This window comes from Synchiropus splendidus, chromosome 2 (assembly GCF_027744825.2).
Source record: "Synchiropus splendidus isolate RoL2022-P1 chromosome 2, RoL_Sspl_1.0, whole genome shotgun sequence".
Classification (NCBI taxonomy): domain Eukaryota; kingdom Metazoa; phylum Chordata; class Actinopteri; order Syngnathiformes; family Callionymidae; genus Synchiropus; species Synchiropus splendidus.
This window is the reverse complement of record NC_071335.1, coordinates 19606844-19634784: the sequence shown is the minus strand read 5'-3', so window position 1 is coordinate 19634784 and position 27941 is coordinate 19606844. Positions and strand designations below refer to the sequence as shown.

Below are 27941 nucleotides of genomic sequence, written 5' to 3'. Positions count from 1 at the left end.
TCAATGTTGCCCTTCCAAGTCTCTCTTATTATTATTGTTGTTGTTGTTGTTATTTTTTCACAGCGTTGTGTAAGCGTGGAATAAAGAATAAACCAAAAGTCCCGCGGAGAGTGTCAGACTCCAGCAGGAGCCTGCAGCTCTTCCCCCCAGCGGAGAGAGGAAGCACACACACAGACAAGTGAACAACAAGCCGAGACACATAGGAAATTGCATAGGTGGGTGTTTCTTCGTCTCCATTCTGAGCGCCCTCCCTGCCGTGTGCGCTTCGTTCGTTCATTTTAACATTTTTTTTCTATTATCCACGCAAAGGTGTGTTGATATCTCTTCTTTGCTTTGCGTCTTGTATCTGTATCGTCACAGCCTTTTTTTTAGGCCTGAAACCACCCAGCAGCAGCAGACACTTATGGACTTGGAAAATCAAGCCTAACATTCTCCAGATCCGGCCATTACTTGTTCCCTTTTGGTATGTATTCGGTGCTCTACATTTGCCTTTGATGACACTCGACAACGCTGTGAAGTTTTGTTGTGAAAAGACATTTTCCACAGTAAGCAGTCGTTAGCGAGTTAGCCGCGTTAGCCAGCGGCGTTGGGAGACGTTAGCCTGGCGAGAGTGACACTTGGATCGAAGTCCAGGCTTTGTTGTTGGACAGTACAGACTTGGACACGCTGTCGGCTCAACTTGCCGCCCTCGACTGGAGTCTGGCGACACATGTGATGTAGTTTAATCCGAGTATCAACTTATTACGGAACCTTGGAAGTCAGTTTTCCTCACTTGGGCTGGACTGGTGAGAGAACTCGGAAGTGACTGTCCGCGGGTCACGCACCATGCCTTTAGTGTCCAAGTCCAGTTTCGGTTTAAAACTTCAAGTATACGTCGCTGCGGAATCTAAATAATGCATGGTTATTTCGGTTGACACTGTGCTTGGTTACTTTTGAAATATCAGCACCTGTCTCTTAGCGTGGTCCAATGGGAAAATACTGGCTGGAACCCAGCGAGGGACGAAAAGAACCTGTTGAGTGGGTCTGCTCATGTGGGGTGTGGCAAGGAGGCTCCTGTCCGTCGTTTCGCACATAAATTAAGCTTCAAACGTACGTGCCTCGACTTAGTACACGCTCAAAATAAGTGCTTTGTATCTCCGAGACTTGATATCTTGAGGACCTAACATGGATGAACATTATGAAATCCGGAAGTAGGTCATGACGCCAGTATCGTATTTGGAAATTATCCTTACTAATCGCTTCTCGTATCATGAAGTGACTTGTTGCAACTGGTTTGGTGTAAAAGTTTTGCTTCGAGCAGGTGATTGGAATATACAAGGATGTATATTCGGCAAGTAGAATTGCTACAATCATTCGTTTTATTTGTTTTCCATCACAAGTGACCAACACTACACAAAGGTTTTCCCTGAATAAGCCCTGCTCTGTCCCTTGTACCACAGAGAGGTGGACAGTGGCTCTGGGATCAAGGTACCATACATCATTATTGCCACTTTCTGCTCTCTCTTGTCTTCCAGTGGCTGCATGCACGTAGATATTTTGCTTTTTTTCCTGGCAGCTGTTTGTGTCATAATATCGACTGTTTAAAAAAAAAAAAAGAAAAGCAAAATTGCAGCTTTCTTCTGTAAGTAGAACGATGTTTTGAGATCAGGTTGCAAAGTTTTGGAGAGATCTGTTCAGCAACACTAGTTTCAAACATGAGTAAGGTCCTACCCTATAACTTGAATAACACATTTGTAGGAAGGTTGAATGCATGCCACAGAAAAGACACCATTTAAATTGTTGACATCTTATGACTGCTGTGGTGGTTACTCAGCTGGTTCATGTGGGACCAAACCTGTTGATTAATTGGTTTAACCTACTGCAAGATTGGTTTACATTTGTTTTAGTGTTGTTTGCTTATAACAGCTCTCCTGGATCATCACGTTTCATCATTTCTGGCAAAGACAAATTGATATAAAAGTGCTTTTGGGGTGAACGTTTGAGTTTGTTTAATGTTTTGAATCACACAAAGTGGTGTTTGCATTGGCGTTTCAGGGAGACGTTCTAACTGGGGATGCACCGAATCACTCTTCATGTTGTTGGATTGCGTCACTCGCCACTATTCGGCCGTGATTTTTTTTCACTCTCAAATTCAAAAACTCATAATTTGGTACATCCCTAGTTTGAACCCTTTGGGTTTGGAGTGAAACACTCCTGTTCCTTCCACGTTCCAAATACATACATGCATTATTCTGAAATATTGTTTGAATGTGTGCATGTACCATACATTTGGGTAAAACGTAACTCAAAACTTCCCTTTAACAATGAGGATTATGTGATCTTAAGTGTGAGGTTTTTGAAATGCACTTTCATAGGTACTGATAGTCACCTGCTTTTTAAATTGCTAACCCTTATTCACCTTACAAAGACGACAGTATTAACTCAAAGATTGACTAGAAACCAAGGGTCATTTGATTGGTTGGTTTCGGTGTAATGTGAACATGTCTGGCATTGTCTGCTTCAATGCCCTGCTGGGAATTTACCTGCAGAAGCAGAGATGGGGGTGATAGTGGACAAGTTTGAACAAGCAGTCTTTTCAACAACACTGTCTGCTTTAGTGGATTGGAGAACAACCTGAACTTTATTTACTTTACTTTTCTTCCTTAGTTTTCTGCCTTGAACGTATGGCTCCGTCAGTGAGGCCATGAGTCTTGCTGAGCCACTAGCTTTTTTTCCAGGGCTATCATTTGCTTCTGTAATGACATGTTTGACATACAGACCGTGGGTGTGTCTCTCTGACACACTGAAGTTGAGGTTTTGCCTTCCAGTCGCTCCTCCTCCTCTGTCTCCCTTCGCCCTATCTTCTTTTCCTCCCTACTGGCTCTCTCTCCTCCCAACGGTTACACCTGCACTCCTGTTTTTATTTGAAAGCTGGGCGGAAGGACATGTGATATGTTTGATAAGCGTGAAACAAAGCTCTCTAGTTAACCAGCTGTGCTTCACTTCCTGTGTTGGATGCTGTTTAAGTCTCGCTAGTTTGCACTGTTAAAGGCTCAGGTGGATTGTATTTTGTATAATATGTTGTCTCTTCTTTTAAGTTTGAACAGAATGTTCTGTCATGGTAAATTAGCACTCCATCTCAAAAGCAGCATGTTATTTATTAGTCATTTGAACCAATAAATGGCACAAGACTGATCCTATTCTATATGAAAAAAATGTGTGCAGGTATTTTAGTAAGTATGTAAGTAATTTCTTCAAATCTTATGATGATGTCATTTTGTTGCATTTAAAACCAAATTCAAGCTGACAAGCAAATGCGTCAACCTGAATTACCAGTAACATAACTAGATTTGTGGAACACCCCCGGGAAATCCTGAAGCATATAAAATTATGGCTAGAAAGTACCATGTTTATGAAAAGTGTGCTTGACGGTATGGTGTTAGAATTACATTTGTTTAATAGCATTAAGGCTGTTGTCCTCTCAGTGTGATACAGTAATGAAAGGCATTATTTACCAAAGTCTATCAGTCAAAGTCCAGTATTCATCTTAACTGATGTACCACATAAACTTATTACCAAATATGACTTTTAGTCACTAACCCCACTAATCCAAGTACTGCCTTCCAGTAGCTTCCTGTTTAGTTAGCACATCACATCAATCTTTTGCAACAAACGGTTCATATGTGTACCTCGCCAAAAACTGGCCCTCCATTCCTTCCGGGGCGGAATGTAGGTGGGTGTGTCCTCGCTGACTTGCTCTGCTGTTGCCACAATATCGCCCACAGGACAGTGGGTGGGGTCTGTGGTTGGGAGCAAGGATGGCAAAGGCGGCAGTGGTTTGATAAGAGCCAAGGCCAGCACACAAACCATGCATTGAGGCCAAATCTTAGTGTGACCATTCAAATAGAGTTGCGTCAGCAAAGCATGTGGCCAAGCAACAACTGCCTTTTTTACTGAGCGGGCGAATGTATGGGCTCTAAGTGTGCACTGTCCCCCACATAACCCTGTAAGGTGATAGTCACTGGTTAAACTGCATTTGCACATCCTCATCGATGGTGAACAAATGGAGTGGGAACAGTGGCTGCCACTTGTGTTTTGCTTCCAAGATGTGGATTTTTTTTAAGCAGTTAAGAGCCAGAGGTTTTTGATTAGCATCGAAGCTAATAGCCTAACAATAGATTAGTGGCTAATACTCAAACTCTAAGTGGCTAATGCCGCCCGAAACTCTCTCAACACACTCAACCATTGGAATGATGGTAATTGTTTGTGGATGAGGTTCAACACACTGGTTCTGACACCTTGTGCTATTACGTAGCATATTTTGTCAGAAGTGATTTTGCTCTCAAAATATGATCATCTGTATGTTGTAAAATTAGTTCACTCAACATGAACATTCATTTTTATCAACATTGTTTGCTAGCGTCAAGTAAAAAGAATGGGACAATAACATAAGTGAACATAACTTTCTGTTTTTATTTACACACGTTGGAAAAGACGGCTTAGGTAGCACAGGTCAGGTTAGTGGTGCACACTGTGCCTGGTTTCTATTTTCTAGGTTTTCTAAGTTAAAACAGTTCACTTCCTCTCCACTCCTTCATAATTTGATCATTTTCATTCACGTCAATTATTGATGGGACTTTCACACGCCTAACTCGGTCTGGGATCAAAGTTCTTATTGCTCAAAATTTGGAATTTCCAATAAAAAACAATTTAACAAGTAGCCTCAAGGGTTTCAGTCACAGCAACAGTGTTTAGCGGATAGTGGTTTTCCGTGAACAACGGAGCCACTTGTGGCTGAAATGGTGTCTCAGCAATAGAATTACAGTACTACACATCACTGTTATATTATTTCTTTTTTTGTTTTGTTTTGTCTTACTGGTCCTACGACTAATACTCGGATGTGATGTTATTTCTCACTGATCGACATGATGCGCCCCCATAACCTTGATTCTGTCTCACCATCAATCTACGAAGGTTGTTGTCCAAGCCAGAAATCTTCCGTGGTCAACAAGAAGTGGGCTTTTTAAATGGCAAATCCCGCGCCGGCTCTCTTCTTGACTACATTCTGTTCTAAATATGTGACTTTTTTTGTTTCTTCGTCATGATATATTTTTTTGATTGGTGCGACTTGCAGTCCAAAAAATATGGGAGTCGCTCTCACACACTTGCCCACGCTGGCCAGAATAAAGGCGGGGAGGCGTATTTAATTGACTATGCAACTTTTTTGTTGCATGTACAATTAAATGTGATTGCAATAAGAACTAAAATCAGAATTACATGATCAGAATTTTGATTATTTTGATGCTTTCGTGATGCTACCTTTATGATCTGCAATCCCACCTGAATCTTCTGATCCTACTTGATCCCTAAACTGCAGCTTAACATGTTCTGAACTGGCCTCACACTTCTCTGCTATATTTAACCTCAAGCAGACTGAAAAACGCTCCGACGAGTGCCTTCTGAATTTGTTCAATCCCTTTGACGCTCCGTGATTTAACAGGTGGCAAATCCATTAACACTGTATTCTGAGAAGCCTATCTCTGGGAACTGATTACTATTCTTTTTTTGGTTTGTTTTTTTTTTCCTGGTGGGGTTCTCTTCTCACACCCTGGTGGTGGGTTAATCACCTCTTGCTTTCTGGTGGTGATTCTGTCCTTCCTTTGCTCTCAGTGTGTGAATGGAGCAGTGTGCAAGCACAGCCTCCCTGCTGGCCTCGGTGCGGGAGCAGGAGAGACAGTTTGAGATGCTGAGTCGGGCTCTGGAGGAGGAGCGGAGGTCATGCGCCGGCACCCTGCCCCGCCCCCTCCCCAACATGCAGGTAACAACGGACGAACCCCATCCCCCCCCAAAAAAACGTTTTCCATACGAGGGCCTCTGGACTCCATTGCCATCCTCACCATCAGTCTCCTTCAGTGGGGACGGCAACAGGCTAAATTGTCTGTCGTTGGCTGCACTGTGAAGTGGCCTGTTCATAATTCGCCATTTAATCTGTTAATCATCTCAGCGATTCCAACCTGCTGTTGCACCTCCAAACTTTCAGTCATGCTTCATCTCTATCCTCCATCTCCATCAGCATCTTTGTCTCCATGTGCATCACCCGCTACGCATTTAGGATAAGCATTCAATCTTACCCATGGTGTTTTATTTTGCATGCAGTCTGTTCTTTTTTTTTAGCACTTGGCAAAGTAAGCTGCTACTGAACAAAGTTCAACCACATATGTAGATTACTGTAAACTGTCAAGTTACTGAACATGAAGCGCCCTGAAGCCCAGAAACTATCCATTGCAAAATCAAAACTGGCACAGCAATAATGTTCAGCACTTTTGTCAGTTTGTGTTGTGATGTCATTACCAGACTGAAAATAAATGTCTTTAAACTGGTAATGAGGCACTGTAGTCTCCTCAAAATCACAATATAACATAATGGTTGTTACATGATACATGTAACGATATTTAATCTGAAAAAGGAAGCCTACGAATATACTGTCACCTAAGAATTACTATAATTAGCGAGAGGCAAAAAGTTACAAAGACTTTTGGCGGTCTAATTTTCTTACCACCACGGTGGGAACTTTTATTTGTATTTGCTGTACTTTTTTGAGAACAGAAGAAAATAATGGTATTAATGTTTATATATTTTTGTGTGGTCCACTGTTCTGCTCATAAGCAAGACCAACTCTTAGTTCTGCAGCCGACTTTTTAAGGCTCCTTGGTTTATCACTGACTGAGTTCATTGTAGGCTTGTTTGCTCATGAAGTGGGGGTGGACGATACCGCACATTTTGGTATCGATCCAATGCCAAGTAAATAGTGGGTCAGTATTGCTGATACCGATACTTGCTGCTTGAAATTTTATGGTAATACTATAGAGCCATCTCAAGTCTGTCACAGGTGAAGGTTCCCTATTTACATACACTAACATACCCACAGAGTAGCTTCAGATGGAATCAGAATTGCATGTGTCTTAAGTTATATTCAGATAACACATGAAATGTGAATCTCCTATGATTATATATGGATTAAGCAGTATGGCGTCTCAGCAGTCCATTAAAGTGGACGGCTAGTTTGCCTTTAGTGGAGTAGTTTCAACAATGTCTAGACAAAACACGGTGATGGAGTTTGATCAGAACGTCTAGTAGTTTGTCATGTATGACGCACACATGAAGAGCTACAGCAGCGACACTCTGAAGAGCCAGTAACTCATTACCACTGTGGATCGACTGTTGGTACTGATGAAATATTGACACAGGATCTCCTAATGATCCTTGCCTTTGCTGTTTGAGGCGAGGATTTGATGAAACGCCAATTCATCTGCTCTACTTCTACGACCGAAACAGACTTGCACACTTTGCGTCTGTGGGCAAACCCATCTCATCTATCTGTTATTTTACCGTCACAGACAGCTGAAAGACGTCATTCTCCTTTTAGTGCGGAGGCATGCAAGTACACACGCCCCAGCTCATTTATCATTCTGCTTCCAGACGGCTCAAATGCAGTTGATGGCCTTGTTTGTTGGATTGTGTATAAATATTGTATCAGGATCAGACTCCAGTGTGGTCAGAGTGGTGCGGACAGAATAAGAAACGATGTGTGTGCGTACACAAAAGTTGACTGTGCTCTTCTTTATCTTTGCGATGTGTGTTTACATAACCTAGAGGCTTCTGCATGCCTCTGCCACTCTCTCAGGCAGTTCAACAACACCTCACTCTCCCTGACAGGTTCCCACATGTCCATCTGCTGGAACATGTTTTCTTCCCGTTGAATTCTTGTCATCATTCTTGATTGAAATGTTGCATTCTATGTTGTCCTTGTATGTATGTATTGTTTCTTTTTTTTTCTTTTATCAGGGCATGCAACTGCTATTTCTAAAGAGAACAACTCAGGTCTCTGCATCTACATCCTGTGACTCACTAATCTTCCAGCTTTCCATTTTCATGTTGTCATTTTCTAAAATGCTAACCTTTGTTCGTATATATAAGCTTAATGCTGGATAATACTGATAATGTATGCAACAGCCCCTCAGTTTGATTTGTTTCCTTTCAGAACGGACGCATTCCTTGTGATGCAGACTTAGAAAGACTGACGCTGAAAGAGGGTTACATCAACGGAGGACATCATGTGAGTTCCAAGAATTAGAGTCTTTCTCTCCTTTATGGAACACTGATCTTGGGGATGGTGAAGAAGTTGTGTGTTTCTTGCAGTTCATGATGGATCCCGGTCAAGTGCTGCCGGAATCATACGCGGTGGAGGCGACCCCACAGGAGTCACCTGTGGTCTCCGTGGAGACCAGCGATGATGGGACGACACGACGTGCTGAGACCACGGTAACCCTCTCCCCCTGATGTGTTTCTGTCACAGACTGTGTTCTGCCAGCTTTGTTGAGGGGTCTATTTGAGACTGTGTGCTCTCATATCTCGCATGTTGCTGCTGTTCTTAAGTGATACTTTTTTTAAAGGAGAAGGTAGTCTTTTCATGGTGGTCACCTTAAATCATATGGCATTTTAAAAGACTTTGTATTTGGCTAGCTCTCAACAGTTATTTACTTTAGAATGTCCTGTGTTGTTTTTGTCCCTTTTAGATGAATAAGGTAGCCACTCGGACCACCATCCCATCCGTGTCTGACGCACTATCTATGGATGGTGGGGGTTCAATGACGGGCGGCTATACTCATCCCATGGAGCGGATCTACAGACAGGCCCCTGGGCCCGCGATGCCTATGGACTATCCCACCCATACTGTGCCTCGCAACTACCACTACGGACCCCCAGGTGGCTACGACGAATACGTCCCTGGTCCCACACCAGAGGCGTACGCCAGTCTCAGCAGAGGCGCTCGCATGGAGGATCGCTACAGGTAAGGCCACTAGGTCAACATGCACCAACAAGAGACATGGACACGCGTTGTGTAATTAGGTCGTAGTAGTTGGGATGATTTTTCGGTTTCCAACTGTAGTGTTAATCACAGTGACTGGATGGTTTGTTTATTCAATTACCGATTCCCCTGTTGACTATCTTTGTTCTCCCCATGATTTTACCAGGCCAGTCCACCCAGAAGGCTACCGCACCTTAGATCCAAACTACAGAGCTGCTAGCAGGACTCAGCTGGACCCCTATGCTGCTCAACCACAGGTATGCTGCGTGACTGGTTATGATCCTCAGATTAGGAAGAGAACATGAGTACTCTCTTCTGATTTGTTGGGTTGTGTGCACTTTTTTTTTCTCCAAAATTCACCACAATACTAGCAGCGACTCTTTATCTGGAGGAAGTGATGAAGGTTGGTTGTTTCAGTCTTTATTTCAAGCTTGTATATTCCCCTTTTTTCAGGTTGGGAGGATGGGAAGCGCCATGGAACTTTCCGGCATCCAGCGATTTGTCCCAGAACCATACGGCTTGGAGGATGACCAGCGCAGTATGGGCTTTGATGAACCTGATTATGGCATGGGGCAACCGCTCCACTACAGCACGGTGCCTCGAAACCATCATGCCTTCCCCCACGGCCCGCCACGTAGAACTGGGTACCCTTTATTTACAATTCAAATGTTTATATATACTTTCAATACGCGTTTATGTGCAATTCATTTTTAAAGTGTGGATATCAAGAAAATAGTGCATGTGTTTTGTGATCATCCTAACAAGCACACTCCATATATCAGTGGACAGCTCTTGACTACTGTAGTCCTCTACTTTTGTGGAGAGGATAACTGAGACTTAACTGAAGTATAATGATATCAGCACCCCAAGGAACTACCATGGCCATGCCCTACTATAATTTGTGACTAGGATTTGAAAACGGACTGAAAGTATTCTTCGCTTTGATCTTCAGAAGTTACGAGGGAACTCTGGATGGCAACATGAGCGGTCCTGGGGACATGTACTATTTTGGAGGAGCACCACTAGCACAGGGTGAAAGAGGAAGCATGGCCTCTTTGGACAGTACTCTACGCAAACCTGGGGCCGGCGGATGGCGCCAGCCTGAGCTCCCAGAGGTCATTGCCATGCTCAACTACAGGCTGGACCCAGTCAGGAGCAACGCAGCCGCATACCTGCAGCACCTCACCTATAAGAATGACAAAGTAACCTTCTGCAGCTTATATTTTCATTTTAGAAAGTCAACAGAAACTTTAGTATTTACAGACCTGGCTAGATCAATGCTTTCTCTAATTGCAGGTTAAGTCAGAGGTTCGTCGTCTAAAAGGAATCCCAGCTCTGGTCTTGATGCTTGACAACCCAAATAAAGAAGTAAGTTTGGGTCCTCTCACATGTACTTTTATTTCTCCTCAGAAACAATCGTGCAGTTTAGAATATCACAACATTGAGGTTAAAAAGTATCACCGTAAAAAAAAAAAAAAAAAAGTATCTGTGGTTTCCCTTTTATTTTGAAGGCGTTGCATTGAGAGTTTCCAAATGACACGCAAGCGTCAGATCATAATGCGTTCCTCTCTCAGTGCAAAGAATCTTAATTTCACATTCGGTTTAGTGGACATCTGTTATTTGTCAGAAATAGGTCAAGCCCTCACTTGGTCATTTTTCCTGACCAAGGGAAGTTATTCCTGATGTACCGCACAAACCGCCTGCTTTGGAAATGGCAAGAGACAGTCAGACATGTTTCAAACTTGAAACTTGCAGCTGAGAAACAGTTCTGAAAGTAGCAAGTTCTGACAATATCCATCAGGATCCAGGGCAGTTTTGCAAGTTTTGTCACTGGCTTTGTGTGACTTCTACCATAATGTGTTATTGTGTGTGTTTTTATTGTCCAATGATCGTTTAGGAGCCAGTGTTATCAGGTTTTATTCCCTGTCAGTGTGCTACTCTTTAGCTGTGAGCCAACAAAAAATTGTAGTCTGTGAGCACAGCTGCAAAGCAGTTCTTCAATCTACAGATATTTAATTGCATGCTGTGTTTTATGAAGTCATGTACAATGAGCTCCTTAATGGACGTCTTCGTCCCCTGAGTGCTTCTCTGGTCCTTTATTGCCTGCAGTTCACAACAATAATGACCATATTTGTCTGCGTAGGTCCACTACGCTGCCTGTGGCGCATTGAAGAACATCTCTTACGGTAAAGATCAGGACAACAAGATCGCTATAAAGAATTGCGATGGGGTCCCGGCTCTGATTAGGCTGCTGAGGAAAACCCACGATCAGGATCTCACAGACACTATTACAGGTTTGTAAAGGCACATGCCACTCACTGTTTCTTGCAAAATGTTGTGACTGTGAAGTTCAGTTTTAATTTTATTTTTGATACTGTATTTAGTTCTGTTTTTATATAGTGTTTACATACAGCTTCAAATTTTAAGTTGCAATAAACACATGTAGACATCTAGATGAACAATTTTCATTATTAAAATGATCGCAGTTTTTAGTGTAATGCAAAGTATGTGTATCATTCTAATGCCAGTCTAATGCCTGGTCTGCTTCTGGCTCCAAAAACAAGTTGAATCTTGCTTGTCGATGCAGAATTTTGTTCATTGGCAGTGTACATTCTTTATGTGTTTTTTTTTTGGTCCTCAGGCACACTGTGGAACCTTTCTTCTCATGACTCTGTAAAAATGGAGATTGTGGACCATGCGCTTCATGCCCTCTCTGATGAAGTGATCGTGCCTCGTTCTGGCTGGGAGCGAGGGAGTAACGGCGGAGCAGGCGGAGGAGAGGAGAACTGTAAGCCTCGGCACCTGGAGTGGGAAACGGCGCTCACCAACACAGCAGGATGTTTGAGGTACAGTCTGCAACTAAAGACTTAAAGGCTCTTGCATTTATAGCGGTTAATAATGTTAATTTTATAGTTATGGCACTCAGATTAAATTGATCTCAGATATGTAAGCTGTGTTTTGAAATCGAACTGAATCCTAAATAATATTTGTTTGGGCGATCATTCAACCGTACAATGTCCTTTTAGTCTTTTGTGAGATTTCATGATGAGTTTATCAGGAGGGGGCGAACAAGGGAATTTCAGAGTTTACAGGAAAAGAGCTGAGAACAGTAAGTCATTGACTCTTGATGTAAACAAACTGTTCCAGCTCGCCTTTCTCCTATCAATGTATCCTTTTGACCACATAGTTAATTAGAGTTCTCACTGGAGTTGTGCTGCTGCAAGTCAGGTGGTGGGTGGGAAACTGATTCGATGCCCTACTTTTGAAATGTTAGTCCATCAAAGCCATTATTCTGTTTTTCATTAGCTGTGAAAAACAGAATTCTGTTTGATCTAAATTGTTAGAAATGCATTTTTCCCCTTGCAATCTAATACAGACCATTCTGAAATGACTTTAGACTTTATAGACTAGACTTTTTAATAGACTTTATAACTATGTAGATGTTTTTACTGAAACGCAGCAAATCAACAACCATTTGGATCTTGTTAAATGTTATATTTAGAAATTGTCCAAATTTCTTATGGTGCTGAAACACTTGGGATAACACTTTGCTGTGGTGTAGCACAGTGCACCACGATGGCACTCGGGCTGCACAGTGTCTCATCCACCTTCCATCTCGTCACACAGTGTGGAGGAATGTGCTTTTAGAGCTGTCAGGTGTGACTTAGTGGCTCTCTATGTATGATGCAGAAATCATGGTTGCAGTTTTATGGATGACATCAAGCTCTATCATTCACCCCGCCTGCGTATTTCCCTGCCTGTATCATTGACTGCTTTCTTTCATCACTTAACTGAATGCACAAGTCACTTCTTCCCCCTAGATCCAAATGGTCACCTCCTCATCTACCGTTAAATTCATTGCTAAACTTGATGGGCACCTGTCATTAAACATATCCCAAAGGAGAAAAAAACAAACTTGCTGCCTGCTTTTGATGCGTTTAAGGGTGTGTCTGCTTCCGTGTCTATCATGCTGGTGCACTACTGTCCTACTTATTAAAAAAAAGAACAGTCACTAAATCAATGGTTTGAAAAGAAAATAGGTGGGAAAAATGCCATTTTTGTCATAGATTTGTTTAAAAGTGCAGCGTTGGTCCAACACATCCTCAGGGGAGAGTTGATGCATTGTTTCTGGAATGCTTTTGTGCTCACTTCCCCCTCTAACTTCTTTTATGCCTCATTTATTTCTCCAGTCTGTTAATCTGTGTTTTGTTTGACATTCTTGCTTCTCAACTTTCTCCTCTCGACCAGAAATGTGAGTTCAGAGCGAAGTGAGGCGCGGAGAAAGCTGCGAGAGTGCACAGGCTTAGTGGATTCTCTCATGTACATTGTACAGTCCCAGATAGACTGCAAAGACGTCGACAACAAGGTTTGTCTTGCTATTTTTTTTTTTCATGGCTCAGTCATGTTACCTCAGTCTTGGCTCTGACCATTACTTGGTGCTCAGTTGATAGAAAACAGCGTGTGTCTGCTGAGGAACCTGTCTTATCACGTCCACCGTGAAATCCCCGGTTGTGAGCGCTACCAGGAGGCGGCACCTATCAACCAGGGCCCCGCCCCTTCCAGCCAGAAGGGCGGGTGTTTCAGCTCTCGCAAGAGTAAAGGTCAGTGCCCGGGAGGGAGATGGAACTCACGTAATGTGTTTAATCAGTCAGTGAGTGTATCTGGGATGATGTCACACAAGTGTTACTGAGGCTACAGAGACAGGCACACTTTTACAGTGGAATGTTAATAACAAACAGAAGCAGTGCACTGTCTTTGACTATAGTATTTGTTATATTCTCCTTTTCTTTTATTTTGCAACCATTATTTTAAAGAGTGTAAACAGTGATTCTGCATTGAACATTGATGTTGGTTGGTCATCGTGCACTCTGCTGGTCAAATGTGGAATTACACTTTTTCTGCAGCGTTGCGCCTGCTCTAGTCAAATACTGTATTCAAGTAATGCTAAGGCATTGGAATGGATTTTGTATTTGCTGTCTGTTCTCACAATAGAATTGCTTCCTCTGGTGGCAGCTGCGTTGATGTGAGCCAGTGTTCAGTGGGTGCTTCTGTGCAGGGTGCTTGCTTCTTACTTAACTGCCTTCTCCTCCTGTTTGCCATCCTCTTCTCCCCTTCCTTCTCTCGTTTTTGGCGCTGGGCATTCAGATGAGTGGTTTTCCAAAGGTAAGCTCCTAATTCCTGTACCAGTGCACTCAGCTCTCTCTTCTTTATATGTGGCTTTAACATGCGTTTCCTGACGTCCTGTGCAAATCACAGTTCTGTTGGTGTTGATACACAATAAGCGCAGATGGAGATGCTTCAGTGTGATAGTAATGACCTTTGAATTGGTCTCCAAATCATGCAAGTGTGCTTTAATGTGATCACAACAGATCTGGTATTCAAAACACATGGCAGTGAATGAGAGCCAATTTCTGGGATTACATTAGAGAGGTTGCTAGTTAGAGCACTCTTTTGTTGTACTAACATGCACACCTTTGTAGTGTTTTAGGTGCAACTATTATTAACACAATTAACTCACATTAACTGGTGGTGAACATAGCAGAGGGAAATTAAAGCCTGTCCTGTATTTCTTATTTTGTTCCTTTGGCCTCCAGGCAGAAAAGACGAGGATCCAGCTGCAGATGTAATAGATATCCCAAAGAGAACCACGCCTGCCAAAGGTAAACCTCGAACCTAACCTCTGACCTCAGTCACCCATGGGGTCAGCTTCGTCTACTGATCACTGCGACCTCTGTCCCTAGGCTACGAGTTGCTGTATCAGCCGGAAGTAGTCCGCGTCTACACCTCTTTACTGAAAGAGTCCAAGAATCCGACTGTGCTGGAGGCGTCAGCTGGGGCCATTCAGAACCTGTGTGCCGGACGCTGGACTGTGAGTGACCAACTTTGTGTGTTATAAGTGGTCATTCAAGCATTGCTAAGGTTTTGAGTTGTGCTCAGACTGCACTTAAAAATTGCCCTGACACAGAGATCTTGCCTCCTGTCTGTGCCATCAGCGGACTGGAGATGGAGTGAAGACATTTAATTTACATGTGTTTTGAGTTACAAATGGCTCGCAATGCAAGAATAGTTTGACAGATGTTGAACCCCCTACATTATGTGAGAGTCTGTCAGCAAGGCTGTGTGCAGGTGGCCTGCTGGAGTGAGTGATTTCACAGCAGTTAATTATGAAAATAAGCGATCAAATATGTGACACAAGTTTAGTTAAGTTACAATGACAAGAAGGATTAACTTCCGTTGAGTCATGTTCATTGCTGGATCTGATTCAAGTCTGACAATGACAAAACCCACATGTAAACAGATGTCCCTCAAGCTGATCAAACCAACTCTGCTCTCTACAAACTACTTTTATTCATATTATTCTCATTATTTTGAGTATATTTCCTTGAAAAAAAGAATGAATGAATGACTATGACAGTGGACCAACCTTCATCAAACCTAGTTTTCTTGTGTTGCAGAGGTGAGATGAGCATAGATGTCCAGAGACCCTGCTCTTTGCAATCTCACACTAAAATTGTTTTGTAAATGAAGATGCTAGCTTGTACATAGTAGTAGTTTTGTCTGTGCAAAAGGGGCAATAGTTGCTAAAAAAATCAGCTTTTTATCTAACCAAAAACTATAATAATGAGGTGCCTGGGCGTCTCGTCTGCCTAGGTGTTGTTTGAGGTCTGTTTGGAACTGTTTTTAGAGGAGTCATAAATAAATCATTCTCAAATCATAAGTCGTTCTGCTTATAATGAGAGCTGTTGATGAGTCAATATTCAGCATTAACGCTCATAGAGAAATGAAGGGGAGTGAAAATGTTAAATTAAATAGTAAACATACTTGCATTGCATTTGCAATATAAACCGTTTTAAGGTGTCGCACATGTGTTAAATGTATGTGTCTCATTCCAGTTTGGTCGATACATCCGAGCGCTGCTGCGTCAGGAGAAAGGACTTCCAATGATCACTGAGCTCCTGGCTCATGGTAACGACCGTGTCGTGCGAGCGATGTCTGGTGCCCTGAGGAACCTTGCGATCGATGCTCGGAACAGAGATCTGCTCGGTGAGACTGAAAAGGCCTTTTAAAGTCCTGTCAATGTTGAAGGTGCTGGTGCTCATGCGGTTTTATGTTACTAGGAAAACATGCTGTTCCCCACCTGGTGTCCAACCTGCCTGGTGGAGGCCAGAGTCAGCCAGCACGTGCGCTTTCAGAGGAGACGGTGGTGTCGGTTCTAAGCACGCTCCATGAGGTCCTGGGCTCCAGTCTAGAGGCGGCTAAGACTCTCAGGGCCTCGCAAGGAATTGAGAGATTAGTGCTCATCAACAAGGACGGGTAAATTCGACCATCAAGTCTCAGGAAGTTTGTCAAGGCGAAAAACAAGTCATGACATGCAATTTAAATACTTAGAAATCGCTCAGAGAAAGAAGTCCGTGGTGCCGGCCTGGTTCTGCAAACGGTGTGGGGCTACAAGGAGCTGCGGCGCACCTTGGAGAAGGACGGCTGGAAGAAGACGGACTTTATGGTCAACTTAAATGCTCCGAGCAACAGTACCAGGGCCAACGGAGGATACGAAGAAAGCACGCTTCCTCTTATTGACAGAGGTTTGTGAATTGACTTCTTCCATCATTTTACTGTTGACCTATGCACATCTCTGTGTCGTCAGTTTGCCATGGTGGTTCCCTGCTTAAATAAATGTAGTACATATATACCGTGTATTATACCACCAGTTATAATTGTTATTGCATAAAATCATGAAACAATGCTTTTTTTGCTTTCTCATTTAATATTGTTCATTTTGGTGGGGCACTGCTGTGTTTCCTTGGTTGTGTATTTTGATTAGTTCCGTGATGACAGAGGATTGTTGCAATAGTTAGATCCTCCAGGTTCACACGGAAGCTCTGCAGCATGACCCAGAAAGTAGCCCAAGATCTGGTTCAAACTCTAGTTACCTCACTTGTTGACTGCTGCAGCCCATTTGAACATCAACTAAATTCACCCTCAAGCCTCTGCGCTCTTCACTGGCGTCCAACAGTCACAACAACCTGTTGGGTCTTGCCTTGTGGGCCACAAAAACCATCCCAGAAGTGGCTAAAGCCTCATAACCAGCCTGTCCGCTCAACATTGACCAACCAGATTAGTGCTGCCTCGCTGAAAGGGTGGTCACACTCTCTAGAGGCCAGTGTTCAGACTTCAAATTCACTTAGACTCTACTTCCTGTTGGTGGTTTGAATCTTCATGATAGTTTGTTAGCTGGACCTGAAGGTGTGTGACCTATCCACTACACCCTAGTGACTCCCCATGTTTACAGACGTTTGCTCCCCCAGTGAATCCTTTAGGTTCTTAGAAACTGGTGATGGTTCTAAGTGATCTGTCTTGTTATGTGTTTTCAAGCCTGATATGTTCTCACCGTGTCATTTCAGGCGGCAAAAACGACAGTGAAATGATTCCAATGAATGACATGGGACCAGGTAATTGTCAACCAATCAGCCGTCGACCATCTCATGATCCATTTTGTTGTGTCGATGTGATTTGTCTCTGAACCACGCACCCCCTCCCCGCCCCCCAGATGCCTACTCCACACTGGACCAGAGAGGGAGGAGGATTAGTTTGGACAACACACTCGACCCTGCTGACAAAGATGCTGCACAGGTTAAGACCAACAGCGTTCACGAACACAACTCACTCATCTCTGCATGACGGCCGTGCTGTCTGCTGTGCCTGATGATAATGTTTAGCCAGAATTAAAACTGGGATCAGCTTCAGCCTCCCTATGGTGCGAGCGTGTTGCACTGTAATGAAACATGCTCACTTAAGTGCAGATTAATTGTGTTAATTATTGTCATAAATAATGACAAATATCAGTCAGGTTCAAGGTTCTTTATACGACAGAAATTGTGATTTCATTTGTGGCAGAACCGTGAGAACCAACCGTCTTCCACACCCCACACATGTTGACGCAGGTCTTCCTCTCAGCTAATAATGTGCTATTTCTCACCAGGCTTCTTCCCACAAATGAGCCAAGAAAAACTGCTCTCTTCTATTTCCTTTCAAATTACTGTCTAACACGTTGCTTTGTTATCACTTTTCCTGTCCCTTTTTCCCCAATTTTCCTCCTCTCTCTCGCTATCTTAGGGAGGAATGTTTGGGAAGAGGCAAGCTTCTGTGCCTGTCATGGATTCTTATGATGGTTAGGACACTCCCACTGTCACACTGCATGTCAGCGCATGGTATGTGTGTCCCTGCTCCTGCTGCACTGCACTCAACGCACGGCTTGACTATTATTGTCGTTGTCCATTTCATTTGTCTCTCAGTGGAATGACTTGTGTTTTTTTGTTGTTCTTGCTATAATGAGTTCTTCAATCCCGACAGAATATCCAAATCCCCACATTATGTCTGTTGTGTTGTGTTCTTCAATAAAGCTCCTTATAGTGGGTTCTAGTGTCAAACAAATGCCATTATTCAGAAGAAACTCAGACTCTGCTATGCGCTGGTTTCACATGAAAACACAGCATCAAATCAAAACCAACTTAAGTAATGTCGACGCCTTTTGTCTCTAATACCATTGAAGTTGAATTCGATTGTATGCTGTTTATGAAATCACTTAATGAAATAATTTAATTAATTTTTTTAAAAGACCGATTGAAGCACACAGTCACGTATCCTCCTTGTTTAGTATTGCCTCCTTTTTGAGAAACCGGTTCCCTGGTTTATATCCCTTCAACTCTGACTGCCACACCCTGACTGCAACCTACCCCGTCTCCTTCTGAGAAACTGTTAGCCTTTTCCACATGCTGTCCCTTCAAGGTGGGTGGGATTGAAACAGCAATAGTGGAGCATCTCACAGACACAGGTTCCGGCGGAAATGGTGTCTAAAAGAACTTCGATTTTCATTCCTATAAAAAGATGACTGTTTAAATTCAAATCTTACTGGATTCCAAAAGGCCTCCACTCAATTCTAAATGCACCTTTGGAATAATTCAGGACGTTTCTCTTTTTCAGCCCTTTATTTTGTCTGCCGTTCCACACATGAATTACACTGTACAACTTTTTGTGAAAATAAATTCCCCCTAAAAATAAATGAGAATTATGTGCCTTTCTATTTTACTTTCATGCTTTGGACATAACTCTTTTGTACTGAGGTTTACTACTTGAATTAATAATCATATTATTAGTGATTTACAAAAAAAAAATATATATATATATTTATATATTTATATATATATATATTTATATTTTTTTTTACTTTTATCCATTAAGCCAGTTTGTAACATGATTTTTGTATTTATTTACATATTTTCTTTTCCTGTATTTCATCTGTTTGTATTTGCTTTTTCCAGAAAAACTAATCGTGTGCATCACAAGACGACAGCCGCCGCCAACCTACTGCCCTTGCTGAGCTGACATCTGCAGGCGACGACGCCACAGTCGGGACTCCATCCGTCACCCTTCTCTCCTCTCGTGTCTTCTCACGTTCCTTTTTTGCAGCTGAAAAGCAAATGACTCAACATGAACTTCAGGTGGACGTCGGTTCAACCCTCCCTTCCTTCGTCTCCAAAACCACTCAAGACTGTTTTTTTGAAGCTTCTGCACTACTTCTCTGTTTAACAACACTACGACCCGGCAGTCCTCACCAGCCCCCTTGTCCTCAACAGGATGGGACTGGCATCATTGAAAAAAAAAAAAATCCTTTCCATCAAGACTGATTCACAAGAACTCTTAAAATCAGACTGACATTTTTAGAAACACTGACTTCTGATTAAAAAGAAATGGCATTTTCTGATCATATTCACCACCAGGCAGATACATGTACGCTTTTGTTAAAATGGTGGTTGTTCCTGTTGTTGCCTTGCGCTGTACTAAGATATTACTTGTGCCAAAAAAGTGATGCTTCTGCTGCTGCAACAGCTTTTTTACGACAATTAATCTGAACAAACAACAATTTGCGCTATGCTCATTCCATTGTTCACTGGTTTGAAAATGCTGTTTGAACTTTACGAATCTATTTTCTCCATGTATCTTTTAGGGGTCTACACATTCACTCGGTGCATTTCCGTTGATACAGTACTTTGAGGTTGGCAATCTCATGAATGTGATGCATAACAATGCTGTTGCTGCAAGCCTGACTGGAGTGCCTCGTTTTGTCTAATATCTTTACATGATCATTAAGAACGCTAATACCAGACAAATACTGGAACCGTAGACCACTAGAAAAATTCAAAGGTTCTCTTAAATCAAGACAAATATCTCAGATTTCTATTGCACATTGCATGGGGGGCGACCCGGTTTTCTGTCTTAATACAAGTCTGTAGAAAACTGTATGGTGCCCCATGAGATGTAGATACTTAATGAGAGCGCTACATCATTTTTTTTTTTGATACTTGTTTCCATTGAAAAAACATGATGGATGTGTTTTACAAGTTGCCTTCATGAGTGGAGTTGAGGCGAGGAGCGGTGGTTTTGATTGTGTGGAGGCGGAGGTCAGGTTTTTCCTAGTAAAGCAGATGAAATAAAGCATTTAAACTATATACCAGAGATTATTTGTTAATTTTAATGGTTGTATGTATTTTGTTTTATATTGATTTTCGGGTTTAATTGTATTGGGTGCTCTGGGTGAACGCATATGCAATCAGTCTTTCTCGGATAGAAACATGAAAAATCTCGACTCATTCGACCGGCTATTGGCAACACTAATGGATGAACCTTTATCTCTTCGCCTTGCCTCTTTAAATTGCACATTCTCATCTATGAATGAATTATGTAACTAGCAATACTGTTTTTAATAAATGAAAATGGAAAATGATTTCTCACAGGCTTTTGTCTGTTTCCAGTCCATGTGCCGCAGCCTGTCACTGGAGGTTGGAGGGCGGGAGAAGTGAGCATCCGACTGGTTGCCAGTTCTTGGGAGAACACACCAAGATAATGAGTCACTCTAGCGTTGCAAAAGTCTCCTTTGTCGCATACTGGTTTAACCGTTAACAAACCTGGTGGCAAGTGGTTGTATTTGGCACAGATTGATTCTCAAGGTTTGGTGTGCCTCAAGGGTGAATTATAGGCCCTGTACTTTCATCTTTGCCGTCACACAGGAGACTCTGCCTTTCCTGAAGATGCTCATTTATGTCTCTTATTTTTTCTTGTTTTTCTTAGCCGAAAAAAGTGTTTCACACCAAGCTAATTGACACGATGTATATATGATGTCTATATTTTTGGAAAATGTAAAGGGGGGGGGGGGGCTGGGGTTCATTAAATTGAAAACACCTGTTCATTGCACTTCATTTAAAAAAATAAATGTAAATTTCAGGAACGTGCCACAGTACCAGTGTTTTGGTGACCAGTCCGGGTATCCACATTTATGATGCGGATAGTTAAACGTAGTTTAAAAAAATGCCACTTTGGGATAAACATGACCTCAAGTCCTTCTTTTACTTTAATTTCCATCAAATAACGCTTTAAAGAAAGTCTTATTTGTTCGGTTTCATGTCTTATAAACCTTGACTCAAAGTTCAAAACTTCAAAAACGAACTTAAATAGTATTTTTCATTAAACGTTACCTGTCGAGCGACGGCCTTCCGGTTTACTCACAAATCACAGTCTCACAGTAGATCCGCAGGAGGTCGCCACTGGTTTCACTATCGCTCAATGGACACTATATTCATTTGGGAGCTACTTTTCAGAAGCTGGTTCGCGACACCAAACACATGCACCTGCTGCAACAACATTCCAGTAAGTCAATTCGCCGTTTACTTGTAGCGTGCTTCACATCAACTCGCTATTTAACTGAAAATGTATTGAACAGTTATCGATATCACGTTAAATTCAGTGTGTAAACGTCTGCAAACTGTGTAAAAGTAAAAGCAGCTGGCGTCAATTGTAACTTTTTCGTGACATGTTGCTAACAGCATAGCTTGCTAGCTACAACGTTTGGAAATGTACGCGTGCGCATTTCACATCTATTGTTTGTCTATTGTTGTTTATTAAAAATTTAAGTCAATTTCGATTCAATTTAATTACCATATGTTTGCCTTATATATGTTGGTCGGTTGTGAACACGGTGCACCCCCTTCCTATTCTTTATTTGTGTGTGATCAGTGTTTTTTAAAAAACGTATTAAACGGTGTACATTTTCATAAATGGAACCGTAAGAACAATCTATTCGTTCGAAGTGGCTTCCCTGTAGTAAGTTGACCTACTCTGAACTGGTAAGTCACTCATCTTTGTTTTTACGTTCAAGCAAACCAATGAAAGCAAGTGTATATTTCCACTTCTTACGCCCAGTGCTAATGCAGACATGCAGATGTTCCGACTGGAGGGTCATGAGATTCAACTTGTGGGTCAGCTGCAGCGGCAACAGAGGAACCTTCAATTCTGTGACACCCTGCTCCAAACGGATGGTATAGGCATCACGGAGAGTTCGACAGATGAAGTGTTTTCTTCTTGAAAATCCCTGCTTTTCTCTCTTTTCATCCAGGAATCTCCATCCCGACCCACAGCTGCGTCCTGGCAGCCCTCAGCCCATACCTGTCTGAGCGACTGTCAGCCACGGCGCCGCCTCCTTTTGGTCACAAACGCCATCTTCAAATCCAATCGATCACAGCCGCGACTCTGCTGAAGCTGGTCGGTCTCCTCTATTCTGGCAAAATGGAGGTAATCGGAAGTGATGAAAGCAATGACGTGTTGGCAGCTGCCCGTCAGTTTGGAATCAAAAGCCTCAAAGAAGATCACCTGAACAACGGCAATGAAAAGAAGTACATGCATTGTGAAAAATATAGTGTTAAAACTCCACCAGGAAGCAACTGGCCACGGAGCTGGACAAAGCGGGATGCACAAGTGCAAGTAGGGAAGGCATGTGATCATTGCGGGGCATATTCCTTAGTGAAAAAGCGAAGTTTCGGGACTCAGACTGAGTCTCTTGAACAAGATAATCCTTTAACTCCTCAGACACTTGACCCTGTGTTATCTCCAGAGCAGAATTTGTCTACCACAGCACAGAACAACAACAACAAAACACATGACCTAGACTTAGGCAAACAGCCAAACAGCAGTGATTCCACGTTAACTTCAGAGCCCCTGAATCTCTCTCTCAATCCTCCGCGCCACTCAGTAAGCCCTCGCAAAGTTGTGATCCAAAAAGACACAGTGGACTATGCTCAAGGAGAGGAGGCTCCGGAGCAGACCATCGATCCTCTTCAGACGACCTCTGAAGTTAAGATGGGGAGCTCCACTGTTAGAGTTTGTCCCACTAAAAAAGTGGCAAGGAAGAACCTGACGAGGATGAGGCAGATGGAAACCGAAAGATTTTCCTTTAAGGTATACAAAGTGTCCATGCTTATGAAAAACATCTCATCTCCAGCTTTGTGTTTGGCTTGCTGCAGGTGAAGCTGAGGAGGAAGAGCAGTGGAGGAGTGTGGGAAGTGGTGGGCTTCCAGGACTTGGATGACAAGCTATCCTCTCTTGCCCCACAGGTGAGCCTTCGCCCGCTTTTATTCATATTTCCTGTTGATGGTTTAGTAAAAATGAATTCATAAACAGATGTCATTAGTTTTTTTAAATCAGAGAAAATAACTCTAGATATCCATCGCAAGACATTCACAGTTACTACATGTCCTCTGAACGTGTCGCATATTTCAACCACTGTTGTCTGTTTCAGATTGTAAGTGAGACAAGGAATATCTAACTGGAGAAAAAATACTTAAATACCCCAAATATTAATCAGACAGAATAGTTTCACTCAAATATACAGTCAGGAAGTCGGCTTAAAATCGCTATCATTTACCAATTTTTCTTTCTTTCTTGAGGCAACTATGTGCCTGTTCATTACTGTTAACAGAGGAGGGGCAGATACTGCTGACAAGGCAAACCACTTGCCAACCATTCTGGGATTTGTAGTATTAACTGTATGTGCAGGGTACAGTATACCTGTCGGCTATTTCTATTTGGTAAAGTGGTTATTTTGTTGTGCTTTTTCTGCACAGTGTGATGCACATTTGAGCAGCTTGGTTGTGTTCCACCACTTCTTTATTTATATAAATGATGAGTACTGGCTTGGGCTATGTGTGGAACATAGGGAGTACTTTGTAAAATACTTATCCCCCAAAATGAGTTTATTATGGCAAACTGACTTATTGTTTATTACTTATTAAATTCCCTGGAAAAATAAGTTGTATGAACAATACAAAATGTGTATTAAATATTATATATTGTGTTTCAAAAAATAATAATTTGAATAAAAAACCGTAAGTCAAGTAGCATTTCTGTTTGTCTTCACCCTTTATTATAACAAGCTTAGTCACAAAAGTAAATTATGTTTGCTGTTTTCATATTTTCATAGTGGTACAATTTCCACAATATATTTGCCGGCAGATTGCATTTCCTAAGTGTGAATTCTGTAGCATGAAGTTTTGCTTCTTGGTGATGTAACTATGTCTGAGTCATGACAGTCATAGACAGTTTTCACAGGCTCCACTTTTAGAGTTTGGTCTCATTCTATGTGCACAGATGGCTCAGCTTGATTTGTGAAGTCTCACCATCTGGCTGAATGCGATTGCATTTAACTTGAGAACGTAATTGATGACCTCAAAGTTGGAAGTACGACGGGAGCAACTAGATGTGGGCAATAAATGTTGCTATTTGTGTTGAAATGTTGAAATGCATCAGTCATATGTTGAATGAAACGGACTTCTGTGTAATTCTTAATAGGGAAGTTTAGACCCCAGAAGTCAACAGTTGACAGACGTCTGCTATTCACCTTCCTCTGACAAAAGCGAACCGTCTGCCGCAGCTCAGCCTCAAGACTGCGCTGTAGAAAGTGAGGAGCAAATAGAGAAGCTGCTGGAGGACATTATGATGGGCCTTGACATCCTTCCTGACTTGGAGTCTGATCATAAGAAGTCGGGTTGCCTTCAACAGAACCAGCAAGACTTCTTGACCTCTGACTCAGTCAGGGAACAGGATCCTGTGCAGATTAACCAGGATCCTCTGACACAGACCGGCGCATCTGAAGGAAGAGGTAGATGGAGTTCCTTTAAATTCGGTCACTGCTTTTTGAAAGTGTGAAGGTGTGGTGTATGGGGTGGTTGGGGACAGCTATGAACTGACATTAAAATGTTTTCTGACATGTAAAACCATGGTTGTTTCTGGGCCCCTTGCTTCAGCTCCTCAGATAGGCAGTAATGGATGGATGGATGGATGGATGGATGGATGGCAATTCTATGGAAAATGACACCATGAAATAATTCTGTGGTTTTGCTGCTTGTTAATTGGATGGAAATGTAATGAGAGCAGCATGTGCTGAAAGAGCGCAGAACCGTCTTCAGGGCCTTTTTACAGAACGACATAGTCGCTCAAGTTCTATGTCAGATGAGCCTTTCATCCACATTTGAAACAGAACCTCTTTGAAACCGGGATCCATATGGATAATAGAGATGAGCTTATGAGGCTTCATAGAATGGTGGCCTCATTTTCAAGCCCGCTCTACTCTAAAATCTTTGGATTTCAACAAGTGTTTCAATAAGACCCACATCATTTTTAAACCAAGAGCGCCACCTCCTGCGCTCAGAAAACTTGACAGTGAAGCCCACTTGCCTGCTGGTGAATTTTTAAAGCGGGCTTATGAAGCTTCATGACGCTGTTTCATGAAGACTCATAAGCCCAAGCATATTCATTCTGCGAAGGCTGCTGAGTTTATTGGATTAGTATTAGCAAAACAAAGTCTTGAACTCCTCTTTATCACCTGTTCTTGGATGCAGTGCGGAGAAAACAGTGGAGTGTTCTGTCTCTCTTGCAGCCCCGAGCCAACCCATCAAACATGGCGAGACCTTGCAGCAGGAAAACGTCTCAGACGGACAGCGTGAAAGTCCTAATCCAGATATCGCATCTGATCTGAGAGACACACTCTATGCCCCAGGGCTCCAGGATATTCTGGGCAGCTCGCAAGATGTGGACTGCTTCCCTTTGCTGCCTCTGCCAAAAATGCAGCACCCGTGCTGTCTCTCTCCAATAGATCCACTGAGTCCGGAGGCTGATCGACCCCCACAGGATCCTGCTCAACCCTGGTTGCAACCCTGGCCCACACCAGAAGATCATAATTGCATCGCTGGTGACTCGGATGTGGGAAAGACGGGACAAGAGCTTCCAGTGTCTCTTCATAATTCAGACCCCGATACAAGCCAAAGCCAGACACAAGCAGAAGCAACATTTCGTTCAGTGAGGCGAAAAAGAAGCTGTTCCAAAGACGACCAAGCAGTGAAACAAAGAAAGATTCTGAAGCGCAACACTGTGAGTGAAGAGGTTGGGCCAAGGATGGAAGTGAGCGAAGGAAAAACTGCGCTCAAATGTGGAGGCGAACCAAGTCAGACAACAGCTATTCATGAATGGGACAGCGGGGAAAATGAGGCTGACCAATCAAAGGTCAGGACCAGCGGTCCAGTGGTGGAGGACGGGAGCGTTCAACAGTCCACAGTCTCACTCCAGAAACAAAGAACTGGCAAAGTCGGACTAAATCAGCGTCATCATGCAGCAGCGGCTCCATCCACTGCAGCTGTGTGTTTAGAAGAGATGAGCGAGAGGAGGAATAAAGAAGTTGGCGGTAGCAGGACAGTTGAGACAGACGACTGTAACATCCTCGTCCTGGGAGAGAGGAAGGCGCGTAAGCGGATAGTCACACGTAAAGATTATCAAAAGTTTGTTAACGGCAGTAACATGGCAGACGTGAAGAGTGGCTACCTCACAAACATAGGTGCGGATGAAAGCCAGAAGCACGACCCTGAAGATGAGGGGAAGATCAGGGGAGTTACTGCGGATTGGAAAGATGTCTCACAAGACGAGAATCACAATGAGATTCTCCAGGTGATGACTGACCACCATCATGACCGCAAGTCGCTCAGTCCAACTGCCTGTTGGTTAGACAGTTTGCTAGTGAACGTCACGGAAGAGTCTGCGGGGAGTCCACAGAAGCTCCCGGCACAAGGTAGGAAGATTGTGTGTCGTCCACGCCTCTGCGAGGCGTTTTAACCCCCTTGATCTTCTGCCTACGTCAAACTCACTGCTTATTTTCTTCACAGATGTACCATTTGAAAAACTCCACATGACTCCCAAATATGGGAACCCAGCCAACGGTGGACTCTCAGACTTCGAGGAGAAGCTGCCACACCCTCCCGCTGAGGGGTCAACCTCCACACCAGACGCCCATGTGCTCACTCTGAACCCTGCGTGCTCTACCGACGAAGAAATTCTAGACCGTACAAGTGAGCGTACTGATTTATTTCCTCAGGCGGAAGAGGATGAGAGCGAGGTGGATGTCGTGCTTCAGTCACCTGGCCAAGAAGCCTGCGTCATGGAGTGTGTTGATATGCTGCATATATCCACTACAGATGAAGAGGAGGAGGTCGAGGTCAATGTCACAGATGATTCACAATAGGTTCACTTTTATGTTCTCCTTTTGTGGTTACATTTCCAGAGAAGAGCATTTGGTTTGTTTAAGAGTTTTTCTGCTGACCAATCTGAGCAAGACGGTTTAAATCTTTGTACTTATCTTAAATATCTCCGTATTGGTTTTGCAGCTCAGTTTCCTAAATTCAGTTCATCTCATGTAAAATCAATAACTGCAGTCTCTTGAAGTCATTTTTATGTTGTTGCGACCTGAAAAAATAAATGAGAATATGACAAAAAAAACAGTTTGTTCAAACAATTTTCATAGACTGCATGACTCGTGTTTGTCCATTGATGTTGACACAGATCAAAGCACTTTGTCTGTTTATCTTGAAATTAACGCACCATGCAGACATGTGACTGAGTGGAGCTGACAAGGTTTGAATTAATAGATATGTCATTAAAGAAAACCAGATGGATATCTCAAAATAAAGCGTCATTCACAGTGTGGTATAAATAATCTTTATAAAGCTATATATATCCCCTCTTTTGCGCATGGTACACAAAGAAAAATATCTTAACATGTAGATCTCTTGAGATTTGATTGTATTTTGTGTCGTGTTTTTTAATTCATTGCAGATTGCTGTTGTGTGTTGGTGTGGCCTTCTTTTTGACGCCAATTCACCGCTTTGACTTGAACGCCTTCCTGAAATACGCATAGTCACCACTAGAAGGAGCGCTAGCGCTT

At 42.7% G+C, this 27941-nt stretch overlaps 2 protein-coding genes across 12 annotated transcripts; both read left to right on the top strand.

Annotated features, from left to right (window-relative positions):
• Positions 1–112: 112 nt before the first annotated feature.
• On the top strand, positions 113–20637 carry LOC128753636 (catenin delta-1-like). Of its 11 annotated transcripts, none has more exons than XM_053855497.1 (24): positions 113–215; positions 361–463; positions 5650–5797; positions 8021–8095; positions 8179–8301; positions 8556–8830; positions 9015–9105; positions 9302–9492; positions 9801–10050; positions 10145–10216; positions 10992–11142; positions 11490–11694; positions 13097–13214; positions 13293–13449; positions 13994–14011; positions 14443–14508; positions 14590–14717; positions 15742–15892; positions 15967–16162; positions 16238–16431; positions 17251–17298; positions 17397–17479; positions 17963–18017; positions 19168–20637. In XM_053855497.1, exons 3-24 carry the CDS (start codon positions 5657–5659, stop codon positions 19224–19226), a joined length of 2847 nt encoding a protein of 948 aa, XP_053711472.1. In that variant the 5' UTR covers positions 113–215; positions 361–463; positions 5650–5656; the 3' UTR covers positions 19227–20637. The 11 variants fall into 11 exon arrangements, with proteins under 11 accessions (XP_053711472.1, XP_053711479.1, XP_053711481.1 ...); XM_053855498.1 differs by having other exon boundaries at positions 200–309; positions 373–463; XM_053855504.1 differs by lacking the exon at positions 5650–5797.
• Positions 20638–21337: 700 nt separating this feature from the next.
• Positions 21338–27474, top strand: LOC128754494 (uncharacterized). Its single transcript, XM_053857157.1, has 7 exons — positions 21338–21550; positions 22103–22218; positions 22296–23134; positions 23200–23289; positions 24524–24833; positions 25611–26792; positions 26887–27474. The coding sequence occupies exons 2-7, from the start codon at positions 22116–22118 to the stop codon at positions 27240–27242; spliced, it is 2880 nt and encodes a 959-aa protein (XP_053713132.1). The 5' UTR covers positions 21338–21550; positions 22103–22115; the 3' UTR covers positions 27243–27474.
• Positions 27475–27941: the final 467 nt, after the last annotated feature.

Coding starts and splice junctions, on each gene's coding strand:
- LOC128754494 (XM_053857157.1), top strand. CDS start 22,116: ATGCAGATGTTCCGACTGGAGGGTCATGAGATTCAACTTGTGGGTCAG. Junction 24,834..25,610: donor CGGCGCATCTGAAGGAAGAG/GTAGATGGAGTT, acceptor TCTCTCTTGCAG/CCCCGAGCCAACCCATCAAA. Junction 26,793..26,886: donor ACAGAAGCTCCCGGCACAAG/GTAGGAAGATTG, acceptor TTTTCTTCACAG/ATGTACCATTTGAAAAACTC.
- LOC128753636 (XM_053855497.1), top strand. CDS start 5,657: ATGGAGCAGTGTGCAAGCACAGCCTCCCTGCTGGCCTCGGTGCGGGAG. Junction 15,893..15,966: donor TCGGAACAGAGATCTGCTCG/GTGAGACTGAAA, acceptor TTATGTTACTAG/GAAAACATGCTGTTCCCCAC. Junction 17,299..17,396: donor AATGAATGACATGGGACCAG/GTAATTGTCAAC, acceptor CCCGCCCCCCAG/ATGCCTACTCCACACTGGAC.